Genomic DNA, 15,016 nt, shown 5'->3' on the forward strand with positions numbered 1-15,016 from the left:
CAAAAGAAGAAAGCAAGAAAGGCAGAAGAGAGAACACCACCAAGCACCCCTTCAAAGCCAATACTTGCCTCTACTAGGATGAGTCCAAGACACAAGAAATAGATTGACTCTTCTCATTAAAAAAATACTTTGTACATCTTTCCCTTTTGGGTTACATTCAGGTGGAAGTTTTTTGTATTTCTCCAGCATTTTGTAAATCCTTGATAGTAATCTCCAGCAACCTTCTTAATCCGAGATATGTAATCTCCTACAGAAAAGGAAAACAAAAGTTTGCACTTGTAAATATAATTCAAAGTAATTTGATATGTAAGTCTTTGAAGAAATCAATCTGATTATGTTTTCATGTTTCTTTTACCTAATTACTTAAACAGCAGTATTTTGGATGTCTTTGCATCTTATATTCCTTTCACTCCTTTTAGAGACCTGCAAAGAGTGTAAAGTAAGAAGATATGCATGCTAGTATGAAATGTTAAGAACATTAATGTTAGTGTCAAAAAAATTGCCTTTTTGTCATCCACTTTGAAAGAAAATGACTTTGGCGATTCAATTTTTTCATTTAGAAGATTCTGTCTCACTTGTTGCAATGTACACATGGCCCTTATCTTTAAAATAGTGATAACTTCATTGTTGAGCCACAAATCAAGATCAATGACTGGAATCACGCCAAAATCTTCCATGTCTTGGTCTAGAGGGATTATGACACCACCCACATGGTGCCATCTACTATAATAAAACGTCAAAATGAAGTTTTGTGTAGCAACCATATACTTGCAAGAAATTGACTCTTGATGCACCTTACATGTGATTCCACTAACTACTTTTGTGTCCCAGCCTTCATCAAGAAACTGAAGAACATTTTTTGCTTGTAAGCTTCTCACTGAGAATAAAGTTTTACACCTTCTAGCTTGCATATTAGAGAAGAAGTCTACAAACACAAGGATAGGCATGAAGAGGACAATTTTTCTCTGTTTACTGGCAATATTAGGTTTCATACATATCTGAAGTTCATTGAATAGCTTACATCTATAGCACTCACTTGTGCTAGAATTTGGTAAAGGCCACTCCTCACACCCAAAATCAGGAAGTGGAAGCTTGGTCAGAGAACCCCATGATCCTTGTGAGTTAGGAGAGACATAGAAATGGTCATAAAAGAACACACCATTCTCTGCAAGCAACCCTCTTGTTCTTCCTTTATAGAGTTCCTCTCCAACAGAGGCATGAAAAACATCAATAATATCAACAATACACTCCACTGGCTGCCATTCCTCTAAGTTGGAGGGATATAAATCTACAAAATAAAAAGCTAAATGCTATAAATCTAACTTCAGTTTTAACATGCAAAGAGAACTTATAGTTAGGCCTGTGTAAAGGAAGATCCCAAGTATTTGGTTGAAGATGGTATGCATAAAAACATGTTGTACCAGCACCTCTTTTATTGTCTTCATGTTTGAGCCATGTCTAAAATCCTTCACTCTTCCTTTCCAACACGAAATGAATGGATTGGTGGTTACCTGTTTCTTTTTCCTGTTTTGTTGCATAGTTATCCAACTACCCTTAGCTATGGTAATAGGAATCCATCTACCCTCCTGCAAATCAAATGTATTATATGTGGATATATATTCAATGGAGGTACTAGGACGTTTAGATCTGGCATAGTTTTCTATAGCCAAAAAATGAAGAAGAAGAATGAGCAAGAGAAGGAGAAGGGGGAACAACAAAATTCAAAATGGCGAGAAAGGGGGGGGTGCTTTTGTCAAGATTGTGGGAGAGAAGGAAGGAGTCTCGCTTGAAGCTTTCTTGCTTGCACAATGGGGGAAGACACACAAGGGTGGAGGCTGAAAACAGTTTTCCTCTTCTTAGTTGTGTAAGCCAAAAGAACTCAAGTACAAAGAAATAGAAGAACCCTCTATATGGGTCTCAAACCAAACTCAACTAACTAAGGTGGCATACTAACTGAGCCACGAACTAGAGTAGATAAGGATAGCTATCATGTAGCTATTATTCATGGGCGGTGTACCAACCGCGTCTGCAACTGACAAGTCGGTGACATAAATATACAACGGTCACCCTGGCGTATCACGAGTGGAGCTCGATATCTCAACACTCCCCCTCGAGCTCAATCCCAATTCCTGCACACCAAGCAGGTCTCTGAACTTGCGCAGCTTCTCTGCGCCCAATGCCTTCGTGAATATGTCAGCTACCTGATCCTCTGTGCTGACATAAACTAGATCAATAAGACCTAGTAAAACCCTCTCTCGCACATAGTGATAATGCACCTCAATGTGCTTTGTTCTAGCATGATAGACTGGGTTATTTGCCAAGTGTATACTACTCATGTTGTCACAATAAATGACAACTGGCCCATCTGTAGACTGATGCATATCATAAAGTAGCTTATGCAACCAAGCTACCTCACATGCAGCCATTGCTGCACCCCTGTACTCAGCCTCTGTGCTCGACAAGGCAACTGTAGGCTGTTTCTTGCTGCTCCAAGTGACTGCAGCACTCCCAAAAGAGAATACATATCCACTGGTAGATCGTCTATCAGAAATACTACCAGCCCAATCAGCATCAGTGTATCCATGCAACTGTATCTGAACCCCAGTCTCATAAAATAGTCCATACTGCAATGTGGACTTCACATACCTGAGTATGCGTCTAGCCGCATCCAAATGTGGTTTCCTTGGAGCCTGCATAAACTGACTTACCAATCCAACAGCATAGCTCAAATCTGGCCTGGTAATAGTCATATAAATCAAGCTTCCTACTATGCGTCTGTACATAGTAGGGTCTTCTAGAAGCTCACCTGCATCTGTGCTCAGCTTCACATTTTGCTCCAAAGGAACTGAAATAGGCTTACAGCCTGTCATCCCATATTTGGACAGCATGTCCAATCCATACTGCCTCTGCAAGAGCTGTATCCCACTTGGTGATCTAATCACCTCAATGCCCAAGAAATAACGCAGCTCTCCCAAATCCTTCATCTCAAACTTCTGCTTCAATAGCATTTTCACATGAAGGATATCTTCATCACTGTCACCTGTCATAATCAAATCATCAACATAAATGACAAGTAGCATAATACCTTTCTCTGTTTTTCTCACATAAAGTGAGAAATCTGCCTTGGAAATCTGAAAGCCAATAGTGACAAGATACTGTCCTATCTTGTCAGACCATGCTCTAGGTGCTTGCTTCAAGCCATACAAGGCTTTCTTCAACCTGCAAACAAACTCAGGATGAACAGCATGCACATAACCTGGTGGCTGCTCCATATAGACCTCTTCTTGCAAATCACCATGCAAGAAGGCATTCTTTACATCCATCTGATGTAAAGACCATCCCTTTGATGCAGCCATAGCAATGACTGCTCTTACGGTTGCCATCCTTGCAACCGGACTAAATGTTTCTTCATAGTCAATGCCATATGTTTGTGCATACCCCTTGACTACTAATCTTGCCTTGTATCTGTTCACAGAACCATCTGCATTGTGCTTCACCTTATAAACCCACTTACAGCCAATTGCATTTTTACCTTTAGGCAAAGGTACCAATTCCCATGTAGCATTTGCTTCCAAGGCATCCATTTCTTCATCCATGGCTTTCTCCCATTTTTCTTTTCCCATGGCTTGCTCAAAAGAAGTGGGTTCTGGTTCCTGTATCACTTTGACCATATATGCATAGTGAATGGCTGTAAATCCATCATATTTCAGCCTATCCACAAGATACCTAGCTCTCGTAGACCTGCGCAAAGTAGGTTCACTCCCAGGTGCTCTCAAAACATCCCTGGTCTTCCTTACTCCAGGTGTAACAATAGAAGGAATACCCAACTCATCATCAATGCTCTGTTCTGAGCCACTGGATTCACCATCCACATAAGAGTGACCTGCATTCACATCAAACATGGGCTGATCAACCTTCTCTTTTCCTTTTCGTGATACCTGCATACCACTATCTGCATTGCTTTGAGAAGATTCTCCTGATCTCAATCTGCCTGTCCATGGCGAAGAATGTGAACCACTGCTAGAGGACGCTCCAGGTCCACTAATATTTTGTGACTGCTGCTGTGAATTCTGTGTAGCATTACCATTTTGTGCATCTTCATCATCAATCACATTTACTGGTTTATACCAGCTACTCATCTCATCAAAAACAACATCTCTGCTCACTGTAAACTTACGAGTAGAAGGGTTATAGCATCTATACCCTTTTTGCTGCAGAGAGTAACCAATAAAGATGCACTTCTCAGCTTTTGGATCCAACTTGGATCTCAGCTCATCTGGCACATGTACATAGGCAATGCAACCAAAAATTTTCAAATGAGAAATATCTGGTTTCCTACCAGTATACCTCTCCTCTGGAGTCATTCCATGTATTGCTGCAGTGGGAGTCCTGTTCATTATGTAGACTGCTGTAGCAACTGCTTCAGCCCAATAAAAATCTGGCAAGTCTTTTTCATTGAGCATGGCACGAGATACCTCTCCAATATGCCTGTTTTTCCTTTCTGCAATTCCATTTTGTTGTGGGGTATAACTGCATGAATATTGCTGCTTTATGCCATGCTCCTGCAAGAACTTTGCAAACTCATTTGAGAGGTACTCTCCCCCTCCATCTGACCTTAGGCATTTTATCTGCAAGCCTGTTTCTTTTTCAACCATAGCTTTAAGAGTTTTGAAATGCCCAAAAACTTCACTTTTCTTTTTCATAAAATACACCCAAACTTTTCTGCTATAGTCATCAATAAAACTGACAAAATAATGACAGCCTCCAAGAGATGCAGCTTTAGTTGTCCACACATCAGAGTGAATTAATTCCAATGGCTTCTCACTCTCTTGAACATGTCTAGGAAATGGTTTCCTTGCCTGTTTTCCAAACTGACAGGCTTCACATACCTTATGCATTTCTGCAACCTTGAATTTCGGCAAACCTGCAACAATATTTTGGGCCTGCATTGATTTAAGTCGCTGTACATTAACATGGCCAATGCGTTTATGCCAGATATCAATATCTGCAACTACACCGGTCCCATGTGCAAACATTGCTGCACTCAATTCAGACATGTCTGCATCCAACGTAAACATTCTGCCCTTCTTCTTTCCTTTTGCTATCAAGCGACCTTTATTTTTCATATCCTCAACAAAGCATCCATGAGGATTAAATCTGACCTGCAAGCCCTGTTCAACCATTTGACCAACTGAAACCAGATTCTTGGTGATATTCGGGACATGAAATACATCGGACAGGTATTTCTTTTTCCCACCCTGCATAGACAAGGGAATTTTTCCAATCTGCACAATAGGATGTGCAGTATCATCACCAGTCTCCACAAATCCTGGTTTTTCCATTTTCTTTGCATCCTCCATCCATTCTGCATGACCTGTCATGTGGTTTGATGCACCTGAGTCAACATACCATACATCATTGCTTTCTTCTGCACTTGTCATAGAATTGTTCATGTGCTGCACCATGAACAAATGCTCATTTCTGTCATCACCCTGTCTACTAGAAGATGCATAATTCCCTTGTTGCAGTTTTCCATTCATGATGTCATTCTGCTTTTTATAGCAGTCTTTAGCCATATGACCCATTTTACCACAGTAGTAGCATTCAACATTACTGTTTGCATTTTGACCTCTTTGCCATCCACCACGACCTCTTTGGCTCCCCCTGCCTCTAGAGTTACCACGTCCTCCTCCATAGGACTGGTTTTCTTGAGTTTGCTGCATATTCTGATTTCTACCACGACCTCCAAATCGGCCTCCTCTACCTCTGCCTCTACCTCTTCCAGCATTTGAGTAGAAGACAGCTTCTTTTGAAGTTCCTCCTGAAGAAGATGCACCACCATTTCTCTGCTCCTCAGAAATTAGAAGAGCAATCAACTCCTCAAAATCAGGAAATCTTTCACGAACTGAAATGGATGTCCGAAACTGTGCATAATCCTTTCCCAGACCATTCAAGGTCACGGAAACTAAATCATCATCTTCCACTGGCGACCCAATGGAAGCAAGTGCATCTGCAATCTTCTTCACCTTCATGTGGTAGTCGTTGATGCTCATATTTTCTCTTTGCACATTGTGCAACTCTTGCTTGAGCTGCATTTTCCTGGCTTGCGTATTTGTGCTATACATTTTTGACAAAGTATCCCATGCCTCCTTTGGCGTACTTGCATCCTGAATATGCACAATCATAGAGTCTGAAATGCTGATAGACAGCCAGTACATAACTTTCCTGGCTCTCTCATGCCATGTTTTAAATGCCTGCATTTGCTGTTGATTGGGAACATCAGGAAGAACTGGTTCTTCTTCATTTCCTGCAACAAATTCCCAATATCCTTTTCCCATAAGGAAATTCGTCATTCTAAACTTCCATGCCTGGAAGTTGTTCTTATCAAGCTTTTCAGTGACAATCTGTGAAAGAGAATCAGACGCCATTACAGAATACTGCAAGAAATTCTGTCACTGCAAAAAACACAGCTTCACCCTCACAAGGGCAAATCTGCAAAACTGGCGAAAGTGGTATTTGACCACACAGTCACTTCCTAGTGACGATTTTGCATAAATAGGAACCAAGGATGATTCTGAAACTCCCAATGTCTCTGCGCACAAGCATACGATGCAATTTCTACAGTAACTTCTCACCGACCTGTAGAACAGTGGTCGCACAGCATAAAACTGAGCCTTTTCTTGAGTGCGTGCAGAAAACTTCCGTCTGCAAAACAGGCCCCGAAATGGCCTCAAATCAAAAAAACAAGGTCGCCGAGGAGCATATACTGCCCTCTTGCTTCACCGCGAAGGGCGTCTCAACCTGAGACAATGCACTCCTGCAATTTCCGGCTGTGCTACCTGCAGAGATCTGCTCCCAAAACAGGAAATGAAAGCAACACTGCTCCTCTTACCAGACCACCGCGAGCTTGGCTTGCTTTCTTGAGCTCCTTACCACGAACAAGGCTCTGATACCATGTCAAGATTGTGGGAGAGAAGGAAGGAGTCTCGCTTGAAGCTTTCTTGCTTGCACAATGGGGGAAGACACACAAGGGTGGAGGCTGAAAACAGTTTTCCTCTTCTTAGTTGTGTAAGCCAAAAGAACTCAAGTACAAAGAAATAGAAGAACCCTCTATATGGGTCTCAAACCAAACTCAACTAACTAAGGTGGCATACTAACTGAGCCACGAACTAGAGTAGATAAGGATAGCTATCATGTAGCTATTATTCATGGGCGGTGTACCAACCGCGTCTGCAACTGACAAGTCGGTGACATAAATATACAACGGTCACCCTGGCGTATCACGAGTGGAGCTCGATATCTCAACAGCTTTGGCTCTAAAGAAAGTAGGTGGCCTCGTGAAGAGAGAAGGCTGAGCTCGACATTTGTCATGATGGTTTGGGGGTGAAAAAGGAAGAGCTAGAGGAGAAAAAAGGTGACTTCTGACATGAAAAAGACCCTTTCACGAATTTTCCCCTAAATAAAATTAGCAAAAGAAATGCACTTCTTATTTTTAAAAAGAAAGATTCCATAGCGTAAGCTCTCCTCTCATTGGCTAAGAGCACTCTCTCTCTACATGCTAAAAGGCAAAAAAATGACCTCAAAGTTCCCCTAATGATTTGGAGGGATATTATCATCACTTCCTCATCTTGTTGCAATATGCATCTCCAAGAATGACTTAAGAAGTCAAGGTGGCTAGATTCATTATAGCTTTGAACCCTCCATTGAATTCTCATTTGCAATCTCTTTGATTGGCTACTTTCATAGACGTATTGGATGGTGGGAAGCCAATGGAGTAAGAAGTGAATTTAACCAAGAAGTGCAAGGAGGAACCTCTACCAAATTGGGATGTTAAGTGGAATCATTCCAGCTTCAAACCTAATCCTCAATGGGAGATAAGTTAGCTACCTATTTTCCTTAAAGAGAAGGCCTTCAAAGAGAATTTGTGCCTTAATTGTCTTGATCCAAGACATTGTGCTAGAGATTGTCCTCCAAACCCTAATCTACATCAACCCTCAAACCTAAATCCTTCAAATGTTCACAACTCTTGGGACCCTAACAAGAACTTTAACCAAGAACCTAACCCCAATAAAGGCTTCTCAGATCAAACTAATCCTCTAGCTTCTAGAATTTTATGAATCTTTCCCAAAGGAACTTCTAGCAATAGCACATTAAAAAATAGGTGGATTTAGAGGACCGCAAGGAGCATTCAAGGGTAATGAAAGTTAGTCTAATGTTGGATCTCAAATAGTGAGATATAATCCTAAAGCAAATCAAGGTGACAAATCTAAGGCTCAAGTGAATCAATTCATTACAAGAGAAGAAGGACATAGAGATCAAGCTAGCTTATGTCTATTTCAATATTGAGCACCAAGGAGCAAATCAATATTATAGGTGCTAAGAGGCCTCAATTCCAAATTTCATAATTTTCCAACTCTTCTAAATAATTTCCCTAATAAATTTATTCCTAAAAACTCATTAAATTAGAAAATTCTCTATACTCTTAATTCACAAATTAAGGGGAAAATTATCCTAGGTTATACTAAGTGAGAGGAAGTGATTAACAAATCCTCTTAGCTTAATTAAGTGTTTAGTTAATTTCCCCATAAATTCTATGTTATTTTTTCACTAATTTTAGAGTTTTAAACTCCATAATTACACATCTATTTATCTTCTCCTAGTCCCCTACTCAATTTTCTAAAGTAACTCTTTAATTAGATTTCCCAAAATTTCATCATTATAATGACACTACCTTCTCAATTAAAAATAAAATTGAGCCTTTTTTCAAAAAATAAATAAATAAATATATAATCCATGTAAAGAGGAGTGAGTATTTATGTTTCTAGAGTAAAGAATCTCTAGTTTGAATAAATAAAAGAGAAAAATTACATATTCTACTAGCGAAAAATGATAAATTACGTTTTCCTACTAGCAAAAATGATTAAATAGAGGTTGTCAAACAAGATTTCTCTTCCGTATGGGTTAGGCAATGATGTAGGTAGGGGGCCTTTATATAGCCTCTAGGGGGCCAGGTGACTGTGTAGGGCTTAGTTTAGCCTTTAGAGGGCCAGGTGACTATGTAGGGCTCATTTTAGCAACAAGAGGTGCCTCTCTTCTTGTAGTTCTTTGTTTGATTGGCTGAGAATGTGCTAAAAATGTGTTTTACCCCTCTTTTGAGGACTTGCTAAAGTTCTTACATTCTCTCTTCTCCATTGGGTGCTCCTGGAGTGGAAAGTTTTCACATTTTTTCCTTTCGTGCTAATTCCACTTACATTCTTTCTCCTTATCCACAATAGTTTGGAAGAGAAACTTTCATTTCTTACTCAAATTCGGGTATGTCAACCTTCCGAGAGCGAAAAACTCCAAGGAGGTAATTTTTGAGTAAGAAAATTCATACTATTAAATTTACATAGTTCTCTAGGAAACTCTAAGTTCACTAACTTTGAAAGGGACAAGATCCCTCAAGTACGCACAAACTTACACAAGATTGCATAAAGATCAAGCATAACAATTGAAATCTCCATGCATAGAGTGTAACATAGGGTAAAGATCAAATAAAAGCATCAACACAAGAATGGGTTCAATCTCCCCCTCCAAATGGCGGCACCCTTTCCATCTTGAGTATTTATATATTAAAGGGTGCCCTTTGTGCCAAAACTAGGGTGCACGACAAATGACTTCTTTATTTACAAGAAGGAGCTTTTATCCCAAAAGCAAGCTCCTATTTTTATTGTATGTCTTATCTGTTTATCTCAAGGCTATTTACAAGTGCACCCTCTTAGGGTATTTATTTACAAGTGACTATTAACCATAGTCATAATAAAAATCTGGGTAATCTCGGCTACTAGTAAGCCGTCCAAAATGTGTTCCCGCCATCCGTTGATCCTGCCCTTTACTTCATTATCACTCTCTCCAACCTACAGTTGTCCATCACACACAATTAGTATTTAATACACCAACAACAGACAATAAATCGATCAATTCAATCCAGCTATCCATAAGAGTATAGTGCCCATTAACCATGGATGTTACACACTAGGAGGGTACGGACACCTCGTAACATCCCTCCTACCTAGGATAGCAACTGTCCTCAGTTGCTTCACTCATAACTATCTAGTGTGTGATTATAAGAGTCCAGAAGTTCGGGATAAGTACGGAAAAACGTTTAGGGAAACCATTTAGCATCTTCTCTAGGATGGTTCTTAAAAGTCACAAGATAATGGTTTTACACAGAACCAACACGTGTGGTGGTAGTCTCATGGTCCACTATAGCATCAGGGAGTAGTTGTTCCTCTTGATCCACCAATTGAGGAGCTTCATCATATATAGGATGAGATGGAATAGTACCCTTGAAAGGTTTCAAGAGACTAATATGAAAAAAATTATGTATCTTCCAATGATTAGGCAATTCAAGACGATATGCAACATCATTAATTTTGTGAATGACTTTGAAAGGTCCATAAAATCGTGGTGCTAGCTTCACAAAGGGGTTAGTGTAAACACTTTTGATATGACGCTTTTGAATGTGAAGAATCACATAATCTCCTGTCTTAAAAAGATAAGGCTTCCTGTGCTTATTAGCTTGACGAGTAAACAATTCTTGCGAGTGGGAAATGGCAGCACAAACATCAGCATAAATTTTATCAAAATCAACAATTAAATTGTCAGCAGCAGCAGGAATAGTATTTGATAATCGTGTAATAGGTGTAGGGAGTGTGTGACCATATACTATTTCAAAAGGTGCTTTTCTAGTAGCAGAATGAGTGGTGTTATTGTATGCAAATTGCAAAATGTGTATGTAGTCATCCCACTGTTTTGGTTGTGTATGAACATAAGCTTTGAGCAAATCAATGATTGTGCGATTAGTGATATCACTCTGACCATTGGATTGTGGATGGAATGTAGTAGAATAGTCTAAGGTAGTACCTAGATTAGAGAATAAAGCTTGCCAAAATGCACTACAAAACGTGGAATCTCTATCAGATACTATTACCTTAGGTAACCCATGGTGAGTGAACACATGCTTCAAAAATAAGTTAGCGGCTTGAGGTGCAGACAATTTCTTATTACAAGGAATGAAATAAGCATGTTTGCTAAAATGATCTATGATGGTCCAAATCATGTCATGCTTATGCATCGTTAGAGGAAACAACGTAACAAAAATATGTTCCCAAGGTCTCTCGAGAATAGAGAGTGGATGGAGTAACCCCAACTTCTTGCTTATGGTAGACTGAACCTTTTGACAAATCAAACATTCAGCAACAAAGGATTTGACATCTTGTTTCATAAGAGGCCAAAAGAAGTCACGAGATAGATTTTGAAATGTGGCTGCTACACCTCTATGTCCCGCATAAGGTGGATTATGCAATTTCTCTATGAGAGGGTTTCGAAATGGTTTAGAGATGCACAATTTCTTTTGAAAATAGAGAAATTTGTCTTGAATAGAGTAATCAACAATTGATTGTGCATTGGGTTGATTCATTTGAGTCCAAATATGCTTAAAATCATCATAAAGTGCATAAGTGTCACGCATAGATTCAAATGAAATACTATGAATGACCGATAGTAGGTGATTAAGAGTTGTCTTTCTACTCAAAGCATCTGACCAAGATGGTATTGAAGAATTGGTTGAAAAATTTGAATAAATACAGCCCACTTAATATGCCTATCTGAAATCAATGGCTGTGAGAATAAATGTTTTAAACTTTGATGAACAGTTTTTATAACAAAGTCAATACCCATCAAATAATGCTTCCAAATTTTAAGTGCATGCACTACATCAGACAATTCCTTATCATATGTGCTATACTTAACCTGTGCTGGTCTAAATTTCGTGCTTTCATAAGCAAGTGGATGGTTATCCTGCATTAAAACAACACCCAAACCTTTTCCACTAGCATCAGTAACAACCACAAAGGAGGGACGATTAAAATCAGGTAATTGGAGTACTGGTGCATGTGTTAAAGCGTATTTAAGTGCTTGAAAAGACTGATCCTGCACTTTACTCTATGTGTAAGGTGTATTCTTCTTTAGCAACAATGTGAGATAGTGAGCTTTATATGAAAAATTGCGCACAAATTTCGTGTAAAAACTACATAAACCAAGAAAAGAACTAAGTTCATGCAAGTTTTTGGGTCTTGGCCATGAATTGATAGCTTGTATCTTCTTTGGGTCAACCTTTATCCCTTCCTTAGATACTATGTGGCCTAGGTATTCAATTTCTTGTTGGAAAAACATACTTTTCTCTGGGTTTAGATAAAGTTGATTTTCCTTGAGTAATTGGAAAACTTTGGCAAGATGTTTCTTGTGTTCCTCTTCAGATTTACTAAAGACTAGTATATCATCAAAGAACACTATAACAAAGTATTGGTGATCTATGAAGATCCTATTCATCATCCTTGTGAAGGTGGCCGGTGCATTTGTCAAGCCAAATGGCATGACAAGGAATTCATAATGACCGGTTTGTGTATGAAACGCAGTCTTATAAATATCCTCACTAGTCATCCTCACTTGGTGATATCCTGATTTTAGATCCATCTTGCTAAAAGTGGTGGCCCCCTTAAGCTTGTCCAATAGATCATCTATACGTGGAATAGGAAACCTATTCTTGATAGTGATCTTATTCAATGCGCGGTAGTCTATACACATGCAGTATGTACGATTCTTCTTTTTGACAAGGAGAACAGGTGCCCCGTATGGTGAACTACTTGGTCTTATGAGCCCTCAGTTGAGTAGCTCTTGAACTTGAGACTTAATCTCTTGTTGTTCAAGAGGGTTTACGCGATAGGGAGCTCGACAAAGGGGTGCGCTACCATGAATGGTCTCTATGCTATGGTCCTCAGGTCGAGACATAAAAAAGTGTTAAATCATGCATAAAACACTCTTGAAATTGAGCAAGAAACTCTTTTTGTGCATCATTACAATGTGATTCTTGTGCAGCAGATATTTCATTAATGTACACAAGAAATGCTTTATCTCGTTTGCGAATGGCCCTTTTAGCTTGAGTGTGAGATAGTAATGGTTGATCTTCACTTTCATATGCAGTATGTAAACAAATTTGATGACCTTCATACATGAAAGTAAGAGAACGATTGCTATAATCAATCTTAGGATTTAATTCATGACGAAATGGCATTCCTAAGATGATATCTATCCCATGCAATGGAGCAACAAGAGAAGTACGCTCTTGAGAGTTCTCAATTGAAATCTTTAAGTTTTCCACTTGTTGAGTGCAATTGTACCTTTGGTTATTGAAAGCAATCTTAACTTTGTATCCATATGATGTAAGAGGTAGATTAAGAGATTTAGCAATGTGATTCGAAGTAAAATCATGGCTACTTCCATCATCAAACAAAATACTCACTTCTTTTCCTTGCACAATACCTTTGATTTTTAAAAGAGTGTAAGGTGAAATGGATGAGGGTTTAGGGTTACCTTCATTCGGTTGATCATCATTACCCTCATAGTTTGGATCGTAATCATCATCGTAGTCGTCGTTGTCTTCCAAATCCGCTTCTTCTTCTACGATAGGCTCATCTTCGACCATGTTGACTTAAGCAAGAGGGTGAGCTTTTTCTTCTTTCTTCATTGGGCATTTGTCTGCATAATGTCCTAGGCGATGATAATTGAAGCACTTTACCCTCTTCAAGCAGTCCTCGGCCCTTTGGTTGGAAGTGCCGTTGGTCTTCTTGAAGTTAGGATGAGCGCCTTGACCGTTAAAACCGTTGTGGTTGCCTTGACTGTTGTTGAGGACCTTTGCTTTCTTGTCCTCCCAAGAGTGTGGTTGTGCTTCCTCTCTTTTAAAGAAGGGATGCTTGAATTTATTATACCTGTCACTTATAAAAGACAAAGCAGGCCTCTTGCCTTGATTAAAATTTTGATGCTCTTGCTTCATGCGATTACCCCTAAGTTTCTTTTCACTATTTAGTGCTAAAGAGATTGCTTTAGCCAAGGAGTGTGGGTGAAACATCTCAATATCCCCTGAGACCTGCTGGCTAAGAGGTAGCTTTAGGCATCACTATGCCGAATTGACCAACGGGGCCCTCTTAGACCCGGCTGTCTTAATCCACGATAAAGGGATTGTTGCCATATTGGCTCACCCTGGGGTTGTTGCCGCTCTTGGGCTCACCCGTCACCTGAGGGACCGTTGCTCCTTCTTGAGCTCACCCAAACCTGTGGGGATTGTTGGCTCTCTTGGCCTCACCCAGAACCTTGAGGGAATGTTGCTCATCTTGAGTTCACCCTGAAACCTGAAGGGACTGTTGCCACTTTTTGGCTCACCCAGACGTCAAGGGACTATTGGCTCTCTTGGCCTCACCCGTTCCTTCCTTCGGTGTTGCATGATGCCCACTCATCTTCATCTTTGATGGTGGGTAGAGGAGTTTTATGTGTTTCCAATCACACGTTATTGTCCCACTCACTTTTGGCATAGTAGTGGGTAGAGGAGTTTAACATACATCCAATCCCACGACCTTGCCCTGTTTAAGGCAGATCCCACTGCTTGGGTTCAGGTCCATGGTTCTTTCTTCTTGAGGTCCTCCTTTCTGAGGAATGAAGGGGGTAGTCTCCGGCTCTCATCCTTTGTTTGAAGCATGTTGGTCCATCCCTTCTCTAGCTGTTGGCGGCTGGCTTCCTGTCTCTTTCATGACTCCACCCCCACAACAAGTCCCATTCCAAGTTGCGAGCTTTCTTATGATAAGCCACCCGTCCCATAACAGGCGCTTCCTCCACAGGTGGCTCCGTTTTGCTTTGTCATAGATACATGCATTCTTGTACACTTTTCTGATCTTTGCCTTTGATAAGAGCGTTCCTCACACCTGACTTCCCGCGAGGCACCGAGGGGAGTATTGACCACACGCCCTCCCTCGAAGGCGCTATAGTTCCGCTTTCGGCTCTTGCATGTTGGTCACCAGTCATCTCCTAGCCTTGCTCGGGGAGTGCTTTTCCTAAGCCTCATGCCGGCAATTTGACCACCACCGCTGGCTGGTTGATTCCAAGCTCCTTGATCGTTCCACCTTTGCTTCGCCTCTGTAGAGTC

The 15,016-nt window shown here is 40.2% G+C and overlaps 1 protein-coding gene across 1 annotated transcript; it reads right to left on the reverse strand.

Annotated features, from left to right (window-relative positions):
• Positions 1-363: 363 nt before the first annotated feature.
• LOC148023365 (uncharacterized) lies at positions 364-13,525 on the reverse strand. Its single transcript, XM_087695375.1, has 3 exons — positions 13,414-13,525; positions 504-1,288; positions 364-423 (listed from the first exon to the last, which is right to left on the reverse strand). The coding sequence occupies exons 1-3, from the start codon at positions 13,523-13,525 to the stop codon at positions 364-366; spliced, it is 957 nt and encodes a 318-aa protein (XP_087551501.1).
• Positions 13,526-15,016: the final 1,491 nt, after the last annotated feature.

Source organism: Lygodium microphyllum, chromosome 16 (genome assembly GCF_053477565.2).
Source record: "Lygodium microphyllum isolate KBCC chromosome 16, Lygodium_microphyllum_v1.1.10, whole genome shotgun sequence".
NCBI lineage: Eukaryota > Viridiplantae > Streptophyta > Polypodiopsida > Schizaeales > Lygodiaceae > Lygodium > Lygodium microphyllum.